The sequence below is a fragment of the Chroicocephalus ridibundus genome, chromosome 10, assembly GCF_963924245.1.
Source record: "Chroicocephalus ridibundus chromosome 10, bChrRid1.1, whole genome shotgun sequence".
NCBI lineage: Eukaryota > Metazoa > Chordata > Aves > Charadriiformes > Laridae > Chroicocephalus > Chroicocephalus ridibundus.
Genome location: NC_086293.1, coordinates 14,321,586 through 14,345,858, shown reverse-complemented (window position 1 = coordinate 14,345,858; position 24,273 = coordinate 14,321,586). Strand labels below are relative to the sequence as shown.

The window sequence follows — 24,273 nt, the reverse complement described above, 5'->3', positions numbered from 1 at the left end:
TTGCTCTGCTCTTGAACTCTGAATTTTAATGGCAATATTAAAGAGATACTATTAAGACTACTTAAAAGAACTATTTGTAAAACGTGTCTCCAGTTAGGGGGGGAAAAGTTTAAATTGCTTTTTTATTCAGTCTGCACAATTATTTATTTGAATGGGTTTGTATATTACAAATTAATATGTATTAGAAGCTGAAAAGATGACACAATAATTCCAGTAGTCACTGGATATGGGAGAGCTTGCACTATTTAGACAAAGCAGATAGGCTTCTTAACCAACCATAGCTTAGGTAGCCTTCACTATAGGGCAAATAAGGATTTTATGATGTACATTATGGACAATATAGATGAAGTAGTTGAAAATCAGCTGTCTAAAGAACTTTAGGGTAAACTTACGTACATTCCAAGGCAACTTCCATGTCAATAACTCCAGTGTTGTACCTGGCTGATGATGACTACTGTCACTTTCCTGGCAGTCAAAGGGAAATGAGGATTTGGAGGTACTCTACAGGATCTAGTCCTAATTTTACGCTCAATCTGCATTCCCATGGGACACCGATGGGAGAAGCAGGTCAGTGTGGCCAGTCCTGGAAACAGACGTCTTAAAACTTATGTACAAGGCTGTTAAGATCTGCTGTCTCAAAGGTGTATTTTCTGGAGGGAAAATTTAGTTGTTTTAAAACCAATTCTAGGGCCACAGTCCAGAGCTCATAAAATTAAATGGAAGATTTTGAGCAGGCTGGCATTGTACAAACTAGGTTATCACAGGCCAAAAAAGGTGCTGCCACTTGGGTTTGGTTTTTTTTTTTTGGAAGAGCAATAAAATATACTAGAAAATGAGACTGAAAATCAGGGAAAGCCAGATTCTAATAATTCAGTACTGCCTTAATTAATACTGAATAATTCAGTATTAAGGACTTGACCTTTCTGTCAGTGCCAGTCCTTTGTGATCTTTACCTCGTCTACAGCTACTAACTTTGGGTGTTAAGTCTTTTTTTTCTGTTTGTTTCTTGGAAATATGCAGAGCTCATCTTCGTTAAGAAGTGCTGGGCACTGGCAACCACAGCCAAGGGTCTCAGCTACCCAGAAAGCTGGATATTTAGAATGTCTAAGTATTATGTATATCCAATATATATCTAATTTAGTATTGGGTATAAAATTTACTTTGTTACTGTCTCAATCAGTAGGATGCCTCAGTTCCTCAAGTGGTGGCATAGGGGAACGTGAAACAAGCCTGCAAAGTTGGGATCTGAACTGTTCTGAAGTTTAAAAAGGCTCTGGGCTGAGTTTTCACTTGGCTTGCTGTAGAGCATGTTCCTGTCCCGATGCCCAAATTTAGGAAATAACTTCATACTCCTATGTAATTATTTAATCTCAACTCCTAGTAATCACCTTCGTGGAACAAATAGGCTGGTTTAGTGGTTAATGGCTAAAAAGCATTTAAGACTATCAGACGAAAAGTAAAAATTTGTCATATTTTTTACCTGATTAGGAAAAATAAATATGAAGTGTCTGAGTGGAGCTGGACACTGAATCATTTGACCTAGCAATTGTTTCCTCTAAGTATTTGAGCACAGTCTGAGAATGCCTTCTTGGAAGTATTCAGTTTTGATCCAAGAAGAAACGTCTCTTTCCATTAGTTTTTATTTCCCCCTCTTGCTGCAGACAAACCAGAATATTACAAAGGGCAAAGCCATGAAACTTTCTCTAACTTTCCCTCGGGGGAGAAAGCAGGCTTTTTCATCTTAAAATGACAGTCGTTCAGTTGTGCAAAAAATGCCTTTCATTTCTGTAAAAGCCACCACGTTGAAAAATCTAAGCTGAACTATTGTGGCAGGAGAGAAGGTGAGGGTGTATTTGACTGTAGCGTACTTGTGTAAACTCGCATACAGCTAGATTTAGACATCACTGTGTACAAATACAGTCTCCGTGGGCAGAGAACGCTTTTTTCTTTCAATGGAAGCACTGCCTGACTAACGTTTTCTGTTGTTATCTCTGGATATAGCAAGATTTACTATGTTATGCGACAAACCATAGCAGTTAGCTGCTCAAAGCACAACTTCTTGGCCACCGGGTCACCATGGTTTTGACACAACTGGCCCAGAGCAGAGTGCTCAGCGCAGCCTGTTTGTAGCACAGTTGACCAAAGCAACTAGAGCTCAGCGTAAAGTTTTAAAGCAGAGCCAAATGCAGCCTAACAGGCAAGCTTGGAAGAGATCCCCTGCCAGAATTCAAACCCCGTTCTGCTGGTCTACTTGTAACTAACTGGTACAGTCTACACAGTGCTCTTGAGATTAATAAATATATAATCCCATAACCCACAGTCCATTACCACAGTGTTTGAAACATTTCCCATTAACAAAACACAGTTCATGCAGGTAAAAATATCAATGTGTCTCATTAGAGAGGAAAAAAAATGGAAAATATGTATTATATTAAAGCTAAGTTTTGCGCTCTTGTGCAAAGTTTGGGGGGGGGGGAACTGTATTTCTCCAGGTGGTCTCAAGTGGAGGGAAGGATACCATTTCTTGGCTACAGCAGCAATTAGAAAGAAGGCAACACTATACCCAAGATGTGTCCTTTAATCTAGGCCAAGGCATTCTTCATCTTCTATCAGAAGCAGTTTTGGCAACATGCCGAAGCACAAGCCTAACATCAAGCATATGAGTAATCCTAGTGACTCTGCTCTTGAAGTCTTGGTCAAAAGAATCATATCCCATGTTTGCTTTTGTCAGCGTTTCAGGTTGCACAGCAACCCATACAGTCCTGTGTTCTGATTTTCTTCAGCAATAATAAAGAACTTGTGTGTGACAAAGAGACGAAGGTAGGGCTAAAGTATGGGCGGATTGAACCCTTGGGAAAAATAATACAAGAAAACTGTATATGATGAATACATACATTGCAGACCCATGACACGAAAAGCAAGCAGGCCAAACCACTTGAACCTTTGTGCAATAAAACCTTTTCTTACCATTTTATAGTAATTCTTGACTAAAATCAGTACTACAGAATACTGTGGGTGGAAATGGAAGAGGAACGCTGACGTTAGTAATGTCAATGAGCAGCTCAGTCAATCTCTAGGCCTCAGTTGTTGACCCTCTGTTGAACCAGCTTATGTCTGGGCACAGCAAAGCAGACCTTCAGTTTGTGTATCGGGTCTGGAAGGGAGCTCAGTAGTTACTAGATGCTCTGCCTGAGAGAGGAGATTCAAATGGACTAAATTCCTTTTATTCATGTGAGTAGATAAACAGCTCTTACCTTCTCTTTCACTCCTTGGGTTGGAATAATCAAACCCATAATTCAGTGGGAATTTTTTTTATGGAAGCAGCTCTATTTGGTATAGATTTGTAGAATTGTGTACACCATTTCTTGGATAAATGCAAGCATGTAGAGGATCCCAACAGGTTTCCTTCCATGCTTTGGGACATCTTGGGTAAAACCTGGTGTATCAGTTTCTACCTGGGATATTTCCTTTCACTGTTAATGTAGTGTTTCTGGAAAGTTCTATAAACTAGGGGAAAAAAAAAATAGCCAAAGAAATTAGAAGCTTGGAATGGGAGGTCTGTTGGTTTTCTGCTCTCATAAATTGCCTGCAAAACACACGTGGCCCTTAAAGGGCCGTGTTGGGGGCAGAATTCCCCTGGCAGCGCAGCACCACATGTTTCTGCTAGCCCATGCACTCCGCGCAGCTGCACAATGTATCACATAACGCCGACAACGGCGAGCACGCTAGCTTGCCATTCCAGTGGGGCCCCAAAAGCTGTAAATAGCAATAGGCAAGAGAACTCTGAGATGCAGCACTCGCTTGAGCCAACTGCCCAGGGCTTGTACTCAATGCATGACACTTGACAGGCGGCCATGCCTGGCCCAAGGCACTTAGTTTGTCCCAGGTTCTTGCCCTGGTTGCGTACTCTGGTCTTGAGGCCAGAGCCTGGGCGGTAGCCAGCTTGGCTACAAAGTTGCTACGGCTTGGCTGGGGGCTGAGGAAGCGCTGTGGCCCACAGACCGAAGGCCACACTCCTCCTAGGGCGCTGAGAATAATTGAGGCTCCAAATCCTCTTGCTGACAACAAACTGAAAAATCTTTCTGTGGGCAGCTAAGATTTTACTGTTAATCTAGTTAATGTTTTAACAGTCCAAATTCTTTATTTGAGAAAAGCCTTGATTATATAGTCAGGACTGTTGTTGTGCAATCCGCACCTAACCTTCCCAGTACCTACCCCCTTTATGTGGTGGTGTGCTCACCCTACCCATGGAGTCATCCCACCACCGGATGATGTCCTATCCCACGTGATGTCCTGAAGCTCCTGCTGTGTTTCCACCTTGTTTGTCTTTCCCTGTCTCTCGGTAGGCCAGGTAATGCCTACACAGGGATCCAAAACAGACGAGGGCACCTCTCTAGAGCCAGCAGGGCCACCCAGCTGGGGGTGTGTGACCTTGAGTAACTTGCCTGTCAGGTCAGCAGGAGAGCGTGAAGAAGCAATGTTGAGCACTGTGCTGTGACAGTGCAAGGGCAGTAATAATAGGGTGTTTTCTCCTGTCTGTCGCTTTGCCTCCATCCTTTCTCAAGCACTTCAGGAAGTTACACGTGAATCAGTGCCGTGTTGCCAGTAACAGTTATCTTAGGCAGCCAGTAGTATCTCAAATCTTCAGCCTGAACCGTTGCTGGTGACTGCACGCTGCACAGCGCCATTCAAGAGGTTCAAAGAGTAGAAATGGCAAATGGTAGTGACTTGGACTGTGCAGCTTTGAAGAGGACTTGCCCCAGTATTGGTGGGCAGCAGCAAAGAATACTGCAAAGAGGAAATCCTATATAGCCACCATCTGCGCTGTACGCGGTAGAGAGCGCAGTTCTCTCTCTAGATGCTCCTGTTCACATCCAAGTGGGCAGGAGGTGGGTGGAATGCAGCTGAGAGCTGTCAGAGCCTTGGCTCTGCTCCCCTGAGCTTCTTGCAAGAGTAACTGGCCAGGTATGAGACAGGAGATAAGTTAATTTACACCTCTCCAGTGCTATGGGAACATACCTTCTGTTGTGAAGCAAGAGGAGGAGGAGCGGTGCTGTGCTTGTCGGGGCTTCTGGCAGGCAGGACGGGAGCCAAGGGCAGGTTAGGTTAGATGCTGGCCCAAAAGGCACTACCTAGACATGTGCATCGTTTGTTTTCCCAAAGCTGATGAGAATATAAAATTATAGTTCAGTCATTCACTGTTCAGTTATCTGACAAGTTTCTGTTTTATGAAAAAGTATGTTCACAGATTTAAAAAAAAAACAAAAACCAACTTGGGAAAACTATGGCATTTTACATATAAAACTGTTTTATTTTGTGTGAAATTTAACTGAAATGATCTTAATGACTTATGTAAGGTGAAATATTGGGTTTTCCTTTTTCTTTCTCTTTTAGCCCTGGTCTCACACAGGCATATTAATGATTATTTGTCAAAATCACACTGTTTGCTTACAAGGTACGAAGGCTTTTTAGACACTATAATGACAGCTTTTGATTCACTTGATAATATTTAGAATAAGCCATAAAAGCCAATCTCCGAACAAACAGACCGCTTTTATTGGCTTTTAGTGCTATTACTGCTATCATAAGTGGTAAATTGGCCTAATGCAAGTAATACTGCTGTGTCATACTGTAAAAACTGCTGCTTAGTTTTATATTTTATTTATTTTTCATGAAAAATTTTGAAGGCATGGAGACTGTCCTATCCTTCTACAACCGTTGGTGATTGCCTCTGAGTGAGAACTGGGGAAGCTTCTCCTGCTGTTTGGACTTTCCTCGCTTAGTGATTCCCATCTCTGATGGGACAGGGCCGATCACCAGGTTAGGGACCAAGAGTGTGAATCAAGGGAATATCTACCTGAAGCCCATAGGCTATTTATTTAAATCATAAGTAAACTAGAAAAAAAATGAAATCATTGCTTAACTTTAAGCTGAAATGGACGTAATTCAAATACTTTATGCTAGATTTTTTATATGTCTTGTTTTGTAATAATAGCAGCATTTTAAAAATATTGAACATTTAAAATAGCTAAAGACGACAATACATTTGGTCACAATTTCGTCTAACCAGAATGACTACCAGGTGCCATAATTGCTTTTTCCTATGGTCCTTTTGGCTTTCTTCTCCTGCCTCTCACCATCTGTTCTACTGTTTTTGCCCACTCCTGGAACATAAGCATGGACTTCAGAGACTTTAAATTCCAGTAACACAAAACTTGTCTTTTGCTTTTAACCAGGAAAAATAAAAGTTTATCATAGAATTTTATTCATTTTTGCAATAGTTATATACAAGGGAAATTGTTTAGAAGAAGCAAAGTGAAGAGGCTTACATTTACCTAAAGAGTCTCCATTCTTTTATCTTCCCCTTTGCCTACATACTATCAAACTGGGACCTCTTCAGTCAGGAATATTGACTGATTTGTCATCCATGATGTAAGTTTAGGACCAGCAGTCAATCTTAAAGCCACTAAATTTCACCTTGGTCTGTGTCAAGTTGAGAACTATTATACGTGTAGTAGCATGGATTGCCCAGCATACAAACCCACCAACAAGCGAGAAGCTGTGATTTAGCTTAGTATTGACTACTCTGGTATTCAATGAGTGTGCAGAGCAAGGGCAGCTCACGTGGTGGAAGGCTGGAAGAACAGCGTCTGATAGAATTGTGTTACACGAAGCAGTCCTACAAAATTGTAATTAGCTGAGGATGCGCTCTGTTTTTCTAAGACTCCTCTCAACTTATTTCTAAGGTCTCTGTAGTAAGAGTGAGTGTCATGCAGAGAACCAGCATGAAGCGTGGGTTAACAGTGTGAAGTTAACCTCTTAGACCCCTTTTTCTGACTGTCAACGCACGGAAGTCAGAAAACCTAGGAAGGCTGGAGATAGGGAATACCATTCTGAATTTAGCTTTAGTGATACATAATAAGAACATGTGGTTGGGGCTGCTTTATCTGAGAACCAACAGTGAGGCAACAAAGATGACAAATAATTCTTGTTTGGGGGGACAAAAAAAGTGTAGTGTGTTAAGTTTAGCTAAAACTGAATATTCCAAAACCAAATATAACTTCATTATGGTATACTGTGTGGCCATTAAAAAATTAGTGTAATGACAGAGAAAAGCCTGTCTGAGTAATAATCACTAATTTTACTGAACGCATGCTTGAAATAATTATTTACTTCTAATGCGCTGAGGGAACAGGAAGAATCACATTCCAACTTTAATTTTGGCATCCAAATATTTGTGGATATGTGCTAGCATTTTGGCACATATTGGGTGTCATGGGCATATAAAAAAAAAATCCAATTTGGTGTTAAAAGGGTTTAACCCCTTTTTAAGATAACTTTTTTTTGTGAAGATCACACAGCAGAAAACTCTGTAAATCTGATGTCTGATGAGCTTACTTCAGTAGGAAGATACTGATTTGACCTGTATTTTACTCTGAAGAACTCAAGTGATCTTATTTACCCAAAATCTACACCTCTGCCTTTAAATTACAGGTGCAGTGATATAGCCAAATACTGTTCCTATCTGCATCTTTGCTGCTGCAATAGCATTTTTCTTTCTTTTGAAATGGCATGTAGGCATATTTCAGCAAGAGGAACATCATTTGTCAGTAATCAGTTCTCACATGTCTCAACACTCTCATGGCAATGTTTGTGCTTTTCTGCGGAGCACAACAATGAGCGGTGCCTCTACTTCTGCAGCCTGCTGACATATTCAGGAAGAAGTTTTCCTTCCTGCACATATTTCTGCACTATGTATATTCATTTATACATGAGAGAAGAAAACATTATCATGTTTAACTGCTGCAATCATAAGCACATTAAGTAGACAGATAATAAACAATCCATCTGAATTTCTGATTAAGTTAATTGTGTTTTTCTAATGTGTTTATTCAGATTAAAGACTGAAATTAGAATGAGACTATATAATCAGGAGACCCTAAAAGAATGTTTGACTCCTTTAAAATAAAAAATAATTTAGTTTAGGGGGATAACAAAGATCTCTGTATCACTTAAATATGGCTTACGTGGTAAAAAGGCCTTGTGCAGTTCTCTTCAAAGAGATGAATCTCAGTTGTAGTATGAGCTATAAAGAAACTCAGCTGACACTGAGGGCTTTGGCATCTAATTTTTGCATATGCCCTTCTGTCCAGCGGGCACCAGAGTCCCAGATTCAACCTTCTGTGCAGCTCATGCAGAGGATCAGGTAACTGGGAGAAATAAACTGATGGGAGAGGTGAGGAAACAAGAGGAATTAAAGTAGGAAAACTACTGGAAGGAATGGGGAGAAGGACCACCCCAATGTAATTACGGCTGTTCCACTTGCATTGGGCACCTCTGCCAGCCACGGCTCCTGACACAGAGCCGGAGGAGATGCTCTAATCCCTTCCCAGCTATGTGCGTGAGATCCCTGCTGGTGAGAGCAGCTAGTGGATCAGGCATGGCCAAGGCTGAAATCCATGTCTGCATGCTCTCAGCAGTGTGTTGAGGTCGCCTGTCAAAGGTTTTCCACATTTTCCTGGATAGCTGAGTACTCTCTCTAGCAGGGACTAGAGCTAATCTCCTGCCCTTCATGCAGATGTCCTACCTGATGGGCTATGGTGTCCTTTCCTCTCTTAAAGCAATGAGCCTTAAGTAGTCCATCCGGACACAGACACTGGGGAATCTCCATACTGCGTATGTGTGATACCGCATAGAGTACCTGATAGCCGGGGACAAGAGTTTTCTTCTGCAAGGCGTGAATTTGAGTCCTCTCATACAACCATGTGCTCTCAGCCCAGATCTGAAGTCCCAGAACTACTCACTAATCACTGAGCTGTTCTGATAAAGGGGTTTATATCCAGTATTGTATTATTGGATGTTTAGAGCGGTCACTCTTAATGTCTAAGTATCTTTCATTTGGATTTAGTTCTAAATACTTATTTAAAAAATAGATGGAAAAATAATTCCTTTGAACCTCAGTGAACAATGGATATTAAAACTAATTTCAATTCTGTTCTTTCTCTAAACTTTTCCTGTAATATCCTTCCTAAGCAATAGATAACCAGCATGCCCAGGATTAAGGCCATCTACTGCATTTTGTTTGGAGTACTTAGAAGCAGTTGTATTTTGGAGAATGATTGCAAATCCTCAATGAGGACGGATGCCTATTTTTTTCATAATCTAATTATCTTTAATCTAAATGTTTCATTGAACCCCTACAACACTAAGGATTTTGTTATACCTCTACACGACTGTCAGTCTGGCTCTACGTATCAGTGAATAATCTCACAGGCCTATAAAACACCTTCTGAAAACTGGCACTGACCTGCTTACATCCACGATTATCCTGCCTTCGAGCTCAGGGTAAAAGTAAATCAGGTCTGTGTAGAGGTTGTTTTGATGGGATTTCTATCAAGGAATTAAGTTCTATAAATGCACTAAATGCTCATTAATAGGTTTGAAATGTCTGTTTTTCATAGCTTTTAAACATCTAATACCCAATTATATTCAAGGTCTTACTGTCTCCCTCCAGAAGAAACTGGTAATAACCCTGAGGATGTTTGCATTACTATTCCAGATTAGAAGGAATACAAGTAATTAAATTTTTGAGCTTTCAGAAGTGTAAGGTAAAGTTGACCAAAGAAACTGATAGTGGGCTCCACTTCCACTTTGAAGGAAGAAAACCATTCTGTGAAGACGATACAGGTATTGGAATCTAAGGCCAACAACATCCGTAATAGGGAGCAGATGTACAATCAAACACTAAAAATTATCGAGGTTTCTGAGGTTACTTGCTGCTTTTATTAGTCCTGAATTTTCTTTATCATCTAGATTACTTAATTCTGTTTAGTAGAGGCATCTTTCTGGCGTGTGTTGCTGTAGAGGAGACCAATTTGGCATTTCACCCTTCCCTCCATGAGATAAAGTGGTAAAAATGAGACATGCTTCTTCATTCCTCCTGCCTCGTTGATGCCATGAGATGATTACAGGTATCCATCTTAAACATACTGGGACAAATTAAATCTTTTGCAAGCCAATACAGCTCCATTGCTTTAACAGAATTACTCATTGCTTTGACACTGACCCTTAGGCTAAGATTTTCCGTGCCATTGTGGTGGGTTGACCCTGGCTGGATGCCAGACGCCCACCAAAGCTGCCCTATCACTCAACTGGACAGGGGAGAGAAAATACAACAAAAGTCTCAAGATAAGGACAGGGAGATATCATTCACCAATTACTGTCATGGGTAAGCCAGATTTGACTTGGGGAAAATGGATTTAATTTATTACTAATCAAATCAGAGTAGGATAATGAGAACTACAACAAAATCTTATAACACCTTCACCCCAGTCCTCCTTTCTTTCTGGGCTCAACTCCACTGCCGATTTCACTACCTCCTTCTCCCTCTGCAGTGCAGGGAGATGGGGAATAGGGGTTGTGGTCAGTTCATCACACATTATTTTTGCTGCTCCTTCCTCCTCAGCAAGAGGACTCCTCACACTCTTCCTTTGCTCCAGTGTGGTGTCCCTCCCATGGGAGATAGTCCTCCACGAACTTCTGCAATGTGAGTCCATCCCATGGGCTGCAGTTCTTCATGAACTGATCCAGCAAGGGTTCCTTCCGCAGGGTGCAGTCCTTCAGGAATAGACTGCTCCAGCGTGACCCCACAGGGTCACAAGTCCTGACAGCAAACTTGCTCCAATGTGGGCTCTGCTCCACAGGACCACAGGTCCTGCCAGGAGTCTGCCCCAGTGTGGGCTCTCCACAGGGCCACAGCCTCCTTCAGGCATCCACCTCTTCTGGTGTGGGGTCCTCCGTGGGCTGCAGGTGGATATCTGCTCCACCGTTAACCTTCATGGGCTACAAGGGGATAATCTGTCTCACCATGGGCTGCAGGGGAATCTGTGCTCCAGCAGCTGGAGCACCTCCTCCCCCTCCTTCACTGACCTTGGTGTCTGCAGAGATGTTGCTCGTACGTATTCTCACTCCTCTCTGGCTGCAGTTGTGCAGGGTTGGGGGTTTTTTCCCTTTAAGTATGTTGTCCCAGAGGTGCTGCCACCATTGCTGATGGGCTCAGCCTTGGCCAGCAGCGGGTCCATCTTGGGGCTGGCTGGCATTGGCACTGTTAGACGTGAGGGAAGGCTTCTAGCAGCTTCTCACAGAAGCCGCCCCTGTAACTCCCCCCTGCTACCAAAACCTTGCCAGGCAAACCCAGTGCAGTGATCTTAAGTAGGAAGCGCTATGGGCGGCCCTTGGACGTGTGGATTCTGCTATAACATGTATGGTGCTGAGAAATTCAACAACTAATGAGTGCCTATATTGTTATTCCATGTTTTGCTCTACTGACAACTGAGGACAAAATCCTGAATATTTTGCCCAAGTACAGCAAAGAACAGAATTGCTCTGGAAAACTTCCAGGGGGTGAATGAAACAACATCTTCAGGTCTTCCCCAGCATTGGCAGTTAAATGAAATAGACTTTTCCTTTGTGGAACAAATTTACTTAAGGCAATAAAACCTAAATAAACCTTCACTTACATTTTTAGAGTCAATATCCAGCATAGGAGTGTGACTTTAAACTTAACCCTACCACCCAGAGAAGTATCACTGTCTTTTACTGTATGTTCATTCCCCTTTTGTGGCAGTACTCAAAGTCTTACATCTCCAAGGACCCGCCAGTTCAAAGATCAAGGACCACTCAGTTTATAAAACTATAATTAGGAGTGGTGAGCTGGGACCATTGCAGATTTCATATACTCCCTCTCCATTGGAAGAGAGTCTTTAAATCTGCTGTTTTACAACTTAAAGGAAGGGTTGTCTTGATTAATTCGTTTGGTCATAGTCCTGAAGCTGACAAGGCATCTTCCAGGAATTTAAGCCCCCTGGGATCCTTGTCATCAGTTTTTAAATGTGCTTTTTTTTTGTGTCTGTGTGGTGTTCTTATCTGGAAACAGTCTGCTTGGATTACAGCATTCATCTTATAAGCATTTGGCATTTTCTGTTACATGAAATTGAGAGGTATTTCTTTGCTATCAGTCTTCTATAAAGCTTTTCAATCCAATGACTTAATTCAGGCTGGAAGAAGAGAATGAAAAAAGCTTCTGGACCCAAGTCAGGAAAATTCAGGAAACAAGTGTCCAAGCGTGTATGTAAAATTGCATTCACCGACTTCTGAGTTTTTAGAAAGAAAGAAATTCTAAAAATGTTATTTAGCTCCCCAAACACAAGGATGTATATCAGATCAGAACACTCCGCTGAGAATAATCTCCCTGAAACCAAAGTATAAGCCTTGTAATGATTACTCCAGATCCTGCAAACCAGGTAAAAAGCTGGAAGGTTATGAAAGAACTGGGAAATTCCCCGAGTGTCTCCAGGACAACTCTCCTTCTGCGAAATCAGGCTCATGGTGGTGTGTCCTTCCTGCTTTATCACTTCTTGTAAAGTCTCTTAAAGCTGCTGGGTAACCAGGGAGGGGAAAAGGTGTTTCTGAGTGCTGTGATAAGGGAAAGTTTTTCTATTATGCCCAGGAATATGACCCCGGGACCAGGCTGTGCGATGTTTTGGTGTGGTGCAGTTAGGAATAGTCTGCTCCTGTACTGGATTCCTGGGATGTACCACGAAGAACTGTGGCACAATCTCACCCAGTGGGATTACTTCTGGAATAAAGTCTTATTTGAGTAATGTGAATAATGTCACTGCAGCCAGGTCTATGATATGAGTAAATCTCCCTTTTCATATGAACTATAGTCCTTGGAGGGGTGAAATATAATCCTGAACAGAGGCTCTATTTACCACTTAAGCCCTATTTTATGGTTTAAGTGCTGACCTTGTCCTGACCCTCAGTACAGGGCTGAATTTCACCCTACAGCGAAAATCTGCTGGCTAGAGCAGCCGATTAAAGAAATTGGGGCTAGACTTTTTACTATTTGCAAGACAATGAAAACAGCCTTATTTTAGACAAAAATGTTCCTGATTTATGAGAATTTTAGCGCAGAAAGGGGCTATTTTGGAGAAAGTCTTGAGATTAGCATTTCAGTTATATTTTTGGCAGGAGAGCAAGGAAGCCATTTCATTAACTTTTCACTGGAAGTTATATATGGAGGGCATTTGTGTACACAGCTGGGCAGCATAAAACAGGAGGGCTTTGTGTGAAAATATCCTGAAATGAAATTTCATTTCTCTCCAACTTGGATCTGCGTTCCTGGGCTGCTGTGGCCAGTTTGGGATGAAACCGGTGGAGGGCAGTATTAGGCCCTCACACGTTTTCCCTTGCATTTGCGATGGATGCAGAAATAGTGAACAGACCGCTGCTGGCCCCTGTGCAAGATCAGTGTCACCTTTTACAGCTTTATGTCAGTCAGATAAGCTCCTGCCTGCTCCCACGTATCCATATGGCTGTAATCATCAAGTGATACCAAGAGATTAAATGTTTGTAAGGAACTCCAAAAGCCACATGCTGAGGCTGGTGTGAATTTAGCTCTGCTTTGACCTCCCTTCCCACCAGATGGCTGCTAATGTGGCACTAAATCACCACCACGGTGGAAAGAGCCCTGGTCCATGTGGAAGAGGCAGCTCTGTGGTCGTGGCTGTGCTGTGCAAGGTGGGAGCATCCCTGAGTCAGCCTTGGGTATGTATTTCTAAAGGCACGTCTTCCATAGCTTTCCAGATTTCCTCTAAAACCTGCGCTTGATTAGGAGCCCACAGAGATGTTTCTTTCTTGGGGTGTGATCGTCTGCTTGTTGAACATCTTGTGGGTGCATGAAACAGACGGGCATGCAGGCCCGTGCAGAGGACACTTCTTCAATACTACCTCCAAGTTACGTTGGTCGTTCTTTACTTATACATGCATATTCATATTTTAAACACTTTGTCATTTTGTGCGTGCCAGGGCAAAATGTGTATAAGTGGGGATAATGCGTGTGCTGAGGATTCCCACTTTAGTTTTTCAGGGCAGAAATGTAGGTAACTCTGCAGATATTTCTTTGCAAATAAGCCCATGTTTCGCTCTGCCCCGATGTCTTGTAGGTGTTGGCATGGGGAACTCTCCATCTTCATCCAAAACTGCCTTCCACCTCCAAAAATGAGCTCTTCTCTGTGGGAATAGGCAAGCAGGGATAACTGCTTCTACTCCTACAGAAAATAGGAGTCATTGTCTGGTTTTAGTCTTATGTCCCAGGATTTCCTGGGTAGGTTCTCACCAGTTGCTAAGATCAGACAAGCAGAAAAAGAGGCCCACAACTGCCTTTTCTCAGTGCTCATTTGTACCGACTCTGGTTGATTTGCACATGATGGTCTGATGCATACCCTCCAAACACAGGTTTTCTCATCTGTTGTGTGATCTTTAGAAATAACAGTCCTGAGGAACCTGCCATACTATCAGAAAAGATTGCTGGTATAAATTCTTCACCCTGAGGCATCTTGGGATAGGACTGTGATCATTTCACCATCCTCATTTGCACTCTCAACCCAGGGAGTCTCCCATGTTGTCCACATTCACACTTAAGTGCTCGGTACCTTAGGGAGGTACAGAGATGTTTTAGGACTTTCTAAAGTCTAGCAAGCCTAGAGCACGCATTTGCCGGTCTGCTTCCCTGTTTGCATTTGTATTATTATTTTATTACATCTCTACGATCTGCTAGGTGCTGGGGAGGACCTCAGGCCCTTCACCAAAAAAAGGCTTGTAGGGGAAGCAAGAAATAAAAGGAGAGGGCAAATGTGCCAATGTCCACTTTAAAAATACAGTCTAGGGCCGTGATCATGTAGATGTTTCTCTCCAAGACTGTGCTGGCTTGTGCAGCATTATTTTTTTCCATGTCATCTTTGATTCCCGTCAGTCTTCTGGCGCACTCGTGGCAGGGGTGCAGGAGCACAGCAGTGGGTGCAAATGACTTACTGAGGGGTAGAGGCGTGTGTAGGACCATTTATGCTCTCCCTGCTGATACAATAAGATACAATCCTGTACGCATAACCTAATGTTTTTCTGTAATACTTTTCATGAGGCTGGTTTGGTTTCTCTTTTGCTTTGTGGAAGAAGTTTTTCCTCAGAATGAGGCTTTGATTATTTTTGCTTTTAGAAGCTTAAAGACAGAAGCCAAAATTTCTTCTTCCAAAACAAGTGGACGATAAATAACTGACAGCCAGATTAAAGTCCTCCTCTACCCTTCCCTGATTAAATAGCTTCTAATGCTGAAAGTCAACAAAAAAGTAATTGGTACCTTATTTTGATGTCGACCCACTGCACTACCGGTCCACAAGTTATTACTTTGCAAAGCATTAGGAAAAAAAAGAAGTCTAGGAAAGATACTAAAGCCATAGCTTAGTCTATATTTTTTGTTTATTTCTGATACTATGTGGTTCATGATTGTTTCTTTTAGAAGGAACAAATAATCAATACAAAACCATGAATAAAAATAACTTTTCTTTAAAACTGGATGCTAAAAGAACATATAGTCTTCTTACTGTGCCTGATGGAAACAGTACAAGTCTGTTCTCCACAATTCATTGTTTATTGGAATGCCTGAAATCTATACATGAGGTATTTTTAAAACATTTAAACATAGAAGTTAAGCTTCTGCTCCAGACAATTTGGTTCACCATATTCTAAAAACCCACTGTGTGCTACAGAAGTGCTTAAAGCAAAGAAACATTAACAAAATTTTTAAAAAGCAAACTTCAATATAAGATAATGTCCACATTCTTATCTCAAGGAAAATTTCCTTTCCTTATGAGACACGTTTCAGCTATTTATTGACTCAGCTTCTGTACAAGACCTTCAAGGCCCAATTCTACTCTATGGCAGTTCAGAGAGAAGAGGATAGACACTGATAGACAGTGTTTGGCTCTTTCTGAGAGAGATCAGCTCTTCCAAGTACAAAACAGTCAAAACGTTACTAATGATATAGAAACTCTGGATGGTGTCTCTCCTTAGGAAGTGGAAAACATTGTGGATTAGCATCACTGAAGTCAAATGAACTCAGGAAGGTACAGGTGTGAGAGATGCCACCTGGCTACTGGAGTAGGTCTGGACCAGAGGATAAATAGCCGTATGGGACTCTGAGGGCCCGTGCCATCGGTCTTGTCCTGCTCAGAGGCACGGACCGGTTAAAGTCCCCCGTACCTTTTGTAAAGTTGCAAATCTCTTGTGCACTACTCTATTCTGACGGAATGCCTACGCGGTTCGGTTACCTGTTAGCTGTTGACAAACTGAAGTGCAATGCTGTCTGGTAGGATCAGACCCAGCTCTCGCTCGGCTCTCTCGCTCTCTGTGATGCTCAAACTGCAAATCTTCTGCTTGCAGAGTTTTTACTGAAGTTAGCTGCTGCTTTGCAAGCAGAGGGGTTTGGGTGACCGGCCAAACAGAGCCTGCATGTTGGTTAGTCAGCTCTGCTCGAGAGTGCTGTTTTCGTTCTTCAGAAATGCTGCATAAACGATGAGGACTGCGAGGCAGAGGCATTAATTTAGGCCTACTTCATTGCAGCTCCTCTTGCAGCTAAACGATCTAACCTACAATTAACTACATGAGCTTAAAATAGTGATGCACACTTTACAGATGACATAATAGTGGCTATAAATGAGCCTTTTCCTCAATACCGCCGTAGTTAATATTTTCAAAATATGAGGTCACTTGTTGAGTCTTCCCCAAATACTTTTGTTAGGATTAGAATGTAACTGTTCTCATTAAAAAAAACCATAATTTGCACCTAACCACAGATATTTAATTTGTATCACATGCATCTTTAAAGTGTCTGCTTTGAGACTTTATTTAGATTCACGTTCTTGTGTGTGTATGAAATAAAATAAAGTAACTCCGCTACGACCAACAAACATACATAAAGATGTAATAAGCTATGTACTAACTTGGCAAATCGATTTTTCCAGCAAGAAAATTATCCTAAGAGCCTTTGTCCTTTATGCGTACAGGCATGTGCGATAAGAAAATCGTTACAATCGCATGTCTGTCTTCTAAATAGCTTAACTAATAGAAAGTACTATTTGAAATACCAGTATCTGACACAAATTATTTACTTAACACCTGCCATTTTTCAGCCTTTAAAACTGGAAAGGTCTCCTATACTTATTTTTTATAACTTCTCTGTTTCTGAGAGTTTATATTTCATAAAGCGCTGCTGGACCGATGCTACTTTATTCTAAGATAACACACTGCCAAATCCAAAGATTCAGGGCTGATCTTTACTCTTGTTTGTGAAAACCAAACAAATATTAATCTGATTCAGCAATAGCTTGAGTTAATAGAAACTCTTCATCAGAACTAAGATGATGGTCCATACTTGTTAATGGCTTATAGTTCGTGTCAAATAAAACTTCCCCAGGAATGCAAGGATATTAGAAAAAAAAAAGAGCTTTCAGTTTACTTTAAAATTTGGTAATCTAGGCCTTTCTGTAAGCAAATGTACATGCACTTTTCGTAGAAGTCAAGCTATGGAATTCATGTGGTAGAAACTCCTGGCCATATTTAAGCCTGTAAAGTATTCTTATGCCTTTTTCTTCAAAAAATAATTGTCAATAAATGAGAAATATCTCTGAACACAAACCAGTAACTAATAACTCAGCAATGGAACTCACCTTTCTTCAGCCAAGAAATATTTTGCTTGTCATGCTCAAAACTTTCTGCTGGTTTGATTTTTACCTTGTCTGTCTCGGCTTCTGACATCTGCGGGGAAGAAAAGAATTTTGGGATGTCAAGTTCTTTTAAAGAAAGTTTCTGACAAAGAAATATGTTCTCTGTTTAGGTTCCTGTTATAATAAATTGTGATTACTTATACAGACACATTTTTTTTCTGCAGATTATTGATACTAGGTAATACCTCAGTCGTTAAATTTATGTTCTGTTCCTAAATGCTTTATCAATATTACATAGTTGCTGTTTGTAGATGGATTCTGTTGTAATGTAACTATAAATTACATTATGAAACGGATGAGTGATATGCTCATAGCGTGCTGGTAATAGACGTACGTACAACACACAGAATAGACACGGTCGGGCTAAAAAGGAGGCATCCAGTCTGCCTGTTTATCATGGTTCAAAGTTGCTGTAGCGCCTGCTGTCAGGTATAATTATGTAAACAATGATAAATATTTATAGAGGCAACGTGAACAAAGTGTGTTAAAAAAAATATAAAGTCTTGAATGCCACTTGCAACAATTTATTTGCTATAATGCGAAGAATCACATGCAAGTTACAGTACCTGAGGGTATTACGTATACGGTAGCTATCAGCCCGTACGCTGTGGTTTACTTCCATTGCCTGCTAGGAATCAGATTAGGCTGTCCAGGCTTCTTGTAACTGCTTTCTGTTTTCACTGAATCCAGTTAGCTAAAGCATTTCTCTATTTTTACCTGTATCTTTCCAACCGGGGGTGAAAGCAGCAGGGTTCAGACGCCAAGGAGGAGTGCTTTCGGCCGAATCCCTCGCTGTGTGTTGATGTCCAGCATTCCCATACACTGACAAAACCGAAAGGATGAGCAGTGCACTCTCTGCCTGCCTGCTGTGTGGTGCTACATTTGTCTTGCTGCCAGAATCAGCCAACTTATTGCTGAGGGTTGGTTTTTTTTTTTTTTTTCCCCTTTTTGTTTGCATGCACTTCTAGAGCTGGGTAGGGAAGGAGGGGGGTAATCAGCACCCCAGCACTAGTAGAGTGATAAAAAAATATATCAAAAGCTTTAAAAAAAGAAAAAAAAAAGAAGAAAAATTGGTTTGGAAAGGTTATTATTGCAGTTCATAACCCAGTGAATCTGCAAAAGGAGGAAGAAAATAAAAAGGGAACCAGGAAATTAATAGTGACAAATCAGACAAATGTGTCAATGTTTTGGCTGAATGTAGGTTAAAATACTGAAGGACGTAGAAATTAGACTCTAAAGGTCTATTTACAGCTGCTACTTTGGCAAAGAAAAGGTCTAGTCCCGTGGTGAGCTGAGTGCTGTGACTCTCCCGAGCTCAGGAGGGTGAAATCCGTCCTCACGGAGGAGGGCAGGTCTGCAGAGATGAACGGTTGTCACCTCCATTGCAACAGGGCTGAATGGTCTCTAGTGGGGACAGCCCTTGTGCTGGGTGGGCATGATGGTCAGCAGCACAGAGGGCAGGGTGACAGTCTGAACTGACCCCTACCTTGAAGGCACTAAAAATTTAAGGTTTTTAGTTGGTTTTAAAAAGTCTCTTGCCATAGTTACCAGGAATATTGCTCTAAGATTAGCAGGAGTATAGCCAAGACCAAAGAAAGCAAGATTTTAGGGTGCTTAGGTGTCGCATCTTCCTTCTTCTACAGGACAAAAAGAAAGTGTCACTCTGCATCCCAGCACTGAATTTTGAAAGTGTTGGCTGCAGAGCACATTCAGAATTACTCAGTTATCTTACCTTTTAAGCAATATTTACAAAATTTCAAGCAGCATTTGTCACCAGATACTATAATCCAAGATCCCCGTGCTTAAGTGTGGCCAATAAATAATAACATATTCCCTTTGTTATGACAATTATCTTCCTCTACTCTCCCATCACATGTCATTCTTACAAGAAAAAAAATGTTTTCTTTCTTTTTTTAAATCTCTTGTGCCAACATGACTGAGATTCTTCTACCATCTTTAGCTAATTGTGAATCGCATGGTAAGTGCCTACTTACATCTCCAAATTGCAATGATTAGTCTTGCATGGTTTGAAAACCTATTTTAAGCAGGGTACTTTGGGAATAATTGCAACCACAGGGGGGAAACATCGAGGGCTAATATTTTAAGATCTTTGTTCCATTCCCCTTGGATGCGGCTTTGAGAATCATGTATTTTCAATTGCAGTTCCCTTCTTTCTCCCAGAAACACTTACCTATTTTTCCCATGTTATTGCACCTGCAATGCTTTAAATTTATCAGTGGTGCTGATTCTTCAGCTGGCTTTGTCAGGGCAAGCTATAGAGCTCCTGGTTGGGTCCTCATAAAATCAGCTGGGCTCCACATACACCAGCCTAGACCTGTCTGATTGCAACGTGGACCTGGTGCTACTGTGCGCTTCAGAGGCACTGTTTAAAGTGAAGATATGGGTTGTTTCCAAAACAAACTAGAGAGAAAATTCTTTCTCTCTAGTTCATTCAGCACCCCTTCGCTGCTTTTCTAGAGATTTTGTCAAAATCCTCATGTCTCGCAAAGAAAGTGAAACAGACAAGAAAAACCCCTCCAAAACCACAGCCCTGGAAGCCGCTGTCGCTTGAAATTATGGCCCCTGAAGTCTGGTCCTTGAGGGTCTTTTTTTTCCGAGCAGGAGCTAGCAGTGAGTCCAGCCTCGGCCTCCAGGGGTGCAAGAAACCAGCATCGCTGACAGCCCGTTGCAAAATGCATCCCCCAAGCCGTGACAATACCAGTTTGACAAAACCAAGCAAACACAAAGCTGGCTTTGTATCTGTGCTTCCACGAAGGTAATGCAGGCTTCTGAGACGTTCTGAGATGATCTCTTCATCTGCTGTCCTCAGCTGAGATGCCCTGTAGGACCCCTCTGTGTGTTGGTAGCATGCAAATCTGCAGAAGTTACCTAACCTGAACCTCAGGAAATAGCCCACCAGCAAGTTAAGAAAATATTAAATGAGTTTCCTATTCAGGATATTCTCCATTGCTGACATTCAGTTAATGGTCCTAATGTTTTCAATGCAGGAACACTAAATGTAACCTTTCTTAATCTCGATCAACTCCAGTTTTCTACTGAGACATGCTTCTGTGTGCTATTTTTTGCCTCATTTAATTAAGGTATTTTGGACAAATGCATCAATAATTCTGTTTCCTAATCAATCTTAAAGTAGTTAAAGGAAACGCAGGCTTGCCATGCATCCTCGGTGATGCCAGCCTTTGCAAACGAGGAAAAAAACATTATGAGAGAAGGTCATTAAAATATTGAGTAAACTTATTTCTATTAAAGCTGTAATTGAATTTTTAAAGCCATGGCCCATTTTAAACACCAAACTTTAGTTTATGGTTTGATAATTCATTTCACTTTTATTTTATAGGTTTTATTTTATAGCTATTAAATAGCTATGGGCCATCACTTGTTAGTTTTCCTTCCAGATTGTGAAATAGGGCATTTATATGGAGGATAAAAAAAAATATAAAATCATAATGCCAAAATAGATGTGATATCAATCGGTTGCCAGATAAATGTACTGTATCAAGCACTTGTTGAGATTTGAGAGTGTGTTTTTCTGGTCTGCTCAACTGGGAGCGCATTCAAGTCTTTGCAGAGTTGGAGAATAGGAAACTTTAACAAGTTGTAATAAACATCAAAGCAGAGGAAAAAACCTCATTGTTGGTCCTAGCAAGCATCAAAACTGCCAAGGTTTCTTTGCGTGCTTAATGTTAAGTCAGGAGTCCAGAATCAGGTCCTGTCCTGAGACTAAGGGAGGATGTGTAGTTGCAGCCAGGAGAGAGTTTTTGGTAACCTCTATGGGTACAGCGTTTACAACATTCTATTTTACTACCTGAAGTGACTTTGTACTTGAGGATATGAACTGTGTGCCCAGAAGTTGAGTTTTCCAGTGTGAATTTTCCACAGCACAGCATTAGATTAAGCAGTTATTTCTTTCTTGCACTATCCAGGTAAAATTTAGCTGCTTGTCCACTGGCAAGTGGCGCTCTGTAGCTTTGGAATACCCTGCACTGCAGTAAATGTGGTTTAAAAAAAAAAAAAAAAGGATGTTGAAACTATGCCTTTGCTCCCTTTTGCACCCTGGGGTGATCATTTCCAATAATAAAGTGAGTATAATGTGATGTGCCCTGTCAAAGTCAAGGAATCTCTTCTTGATCATGCATCTGTAGGTAGAATATTAAGTTGTGGGAACACGATATACAGCCAAATTATCCTGGTGATTACATGTAAAATGCATGGTTTTTTAGCCGAACCATCATGTCCTGCGAGTGCTTCAAATGCAAAGCAGCCTGTTTATAGAGACTACCTCAAACTGGCGCTGACAAATGATCTATATGCTGCAGAGGCTCTAAGCAGTACAAAGACAGTAGGATTTTACTCCCCATCACTCTGCCTCATAGACATTCTAGATAATTTTTCAATAACTCCGTGTCCTGCAAGGGGAGACATGGGGCTTTATTTTACTCTTCCACTCTGTGACACTGTAGGTCGGTGAACCTCTGGCAATATGCTTAGACTGGAGGGTGGAATAAAAGCTGGAAAAGGATTGCAAAGGTGGGTTAGCATAGAGGTCACTAATAATGTAGAGGAAGCACAAACCAGTAAGATTAAGAATGTCCCGTATTTCCACTGAACAGTAAAGAAAAGAGAGAGACTGCATGTTTTTAATCTTCCAAGAGGGCAAGAGGGGAGGTTACTTGGTGTCTGTGCTAAAAGCTATGAAGAGGATGAAGGGCAAGTGTGAAATAAAGTTGGGAGGATGATAGCATGGTGCTGGGGTGGGGAAGGCAGAAAGAACCAGTCTCCAATCCTGGAGCCATGAAAACCCTGTCCAGGCTGGGGAAGGGTCTCTGAAAGCAGCAGTACGCTTCGGCTGCTTTCCCTCCTACTAGCAGCAAACTCTTAGAGGCCCCAATCAAAACCAAGGCCCACAGTTTATAATTGCTTTACAGTAACACGTGAGCTATGTGTGCCTTTGTACAGCCTGGCTTTAAGCAGAAAATCCTCCTGTGCTGTTTAGTGTTTTGTCCATCATGGGCCAAGTTCTCCTTTACCTCTCTGTGTGCTGTCTTTATAGGTGTTTCCGCATTGCCCTGGCACTTTGGTGGGTGTGTTTGGGTGGAAAGTGCCTTAAACCCAAGAGCTTTTAAAAAAAAAAAAAAGATATATAGCGTGTTATGGGACAATTGGCCCATAGGTTTGATGTATTTGGAAAGGTGGGTAAAACAGGTCCCTCTGGGCCAAGGAACACCTCCTGCAGGAGACCTTTCCAGATGAATATTTTAAATCGTCTTGAGTATTACAGCAAAAATTGTGAAAGACTTGATGAGATGGTAAATAAATAGATTGGATGTAATTGCTCCATATCGCAGTGTGTACTGGTGTAAGAGGGACAGGAATGTGACCATCACGTGGAGGGGATGTATCCTTTGGCAGATAGGTGTAACCAACAGTAGTTACAGGGCTTTTGTTGGGGGCATACAGGAGTTTGTGTAACAGGTGTGAAAAATGAAGATTGTATCTTGATTGCAACAGTTCATTACTACTGTCTAGAAACTGTCTGTCTCAGATTATTACAAGGGTCCGAGTTGAATATTTTTACAAGAATTTTAAAGAATCTCAGGAGACTGTTTACGCCTTGTTTAGCTCAATGCAGGATTGACTTTCTGTGTGTCTCCTTGGCAATACTCAGACAACCTGTTTCTGCAGTCCCACGAAGACATCTAGATACATGGCCATTCCAGGCGGTTTACTCCAGGGCTTTTCTGTCCTGATAACAAATACAAAACCTTTTCTTGATGACACAAAACTCCTCCTTTGCTTCAGAGTCAACCCATTGCCTCTTGTGCTTTCTGTTCTGCCTGTGCAATGCTGAGTTTCCTGTCCCTTTGTGACAATCCTTTCAGCAGATAAAGGAGAGTTAGCACATTTTCCCTCAGCTTTTTTCCCCACTTACATGTAGATCATACTCCTTAGCCTATGATCATCTTCGTTGGGCTTCATCTTCCTAGTAATGTGGTGTCCAAAAGTGGTCATGTTCCACCTAAGACTCTGCGCAGATGGGATGGAGCAGTGAGGTTACTGGCATGTTTCACAAGTTTTCTTCCTGTTTATACATCCCAGTATGATGTTTGTCTTTTTCAGGACAGCATGAAATTGTTGACTTATGTTTGGTTTATAATCCGTCCTGTTCCCCAGATTCCCAGATTCTGTTCTGCAGCATAGCAATGTAACCATTTTATTTTTTTTTAACACAACTGATTATTCCCACCTAAGCATAGGATTGTGCAGCTGTGCTTCCTGAACTTCATCCCCATTTTCCTCATGCTGTTTCTCTGATTTATGAAGATTGTTTTGAACTGTTGTCCTGTCCTCCAAAGTGCTTGTTAGCCCCGACCTGTTGTGGTTGGGCTGGTAGAAGTTTGCAGAGTTCCTGTGAAATCACTTGCCTCTGCTATACAGGCATTTGGAGTAGGTCAGAAATGAAGATTTACATTTCCCAAGCTGCACTTTCATGGATGGCACGTGCGGCCCCGCAGTTTGTTCCCTTGCAGGAATCCGTGAATACCTTTAATCTCTGGCCCCTCGTGGTGTGATGAACTACAGATGCAGCTTCTTGAGTATCAGTTGACTCATCTGTGTGCATAAGTATGTACAT

General features: G+C 41.5%; 1 protein-coding gene across 1 annotated transcript in view; it reads right to left on the bottom strand.

The window, feature by feature from the left end:
* The window catches only part of MDFIC2 (MyoD family inhibitor domain containing 2), a 47,253-nt gene extending 29,601 nt beyond the window's left edge, over nucleotides 1-17,652 (bottom strand). Inside the window, exon 1 of the mRNA XM_063348546.1 lies at nucleotides 17,565-17,652. Within this exon, the coding sequence (XP_063204616.1) occupies nucleotides 17,565-17,652 (88 nt within the window). The remainder of the gene's footprint in view (nucleotides 1-17,564) is intronic.
* Between the last annotated feature and the right edge of the window lie 6,621 nt (nucleotides 17,653-24,273).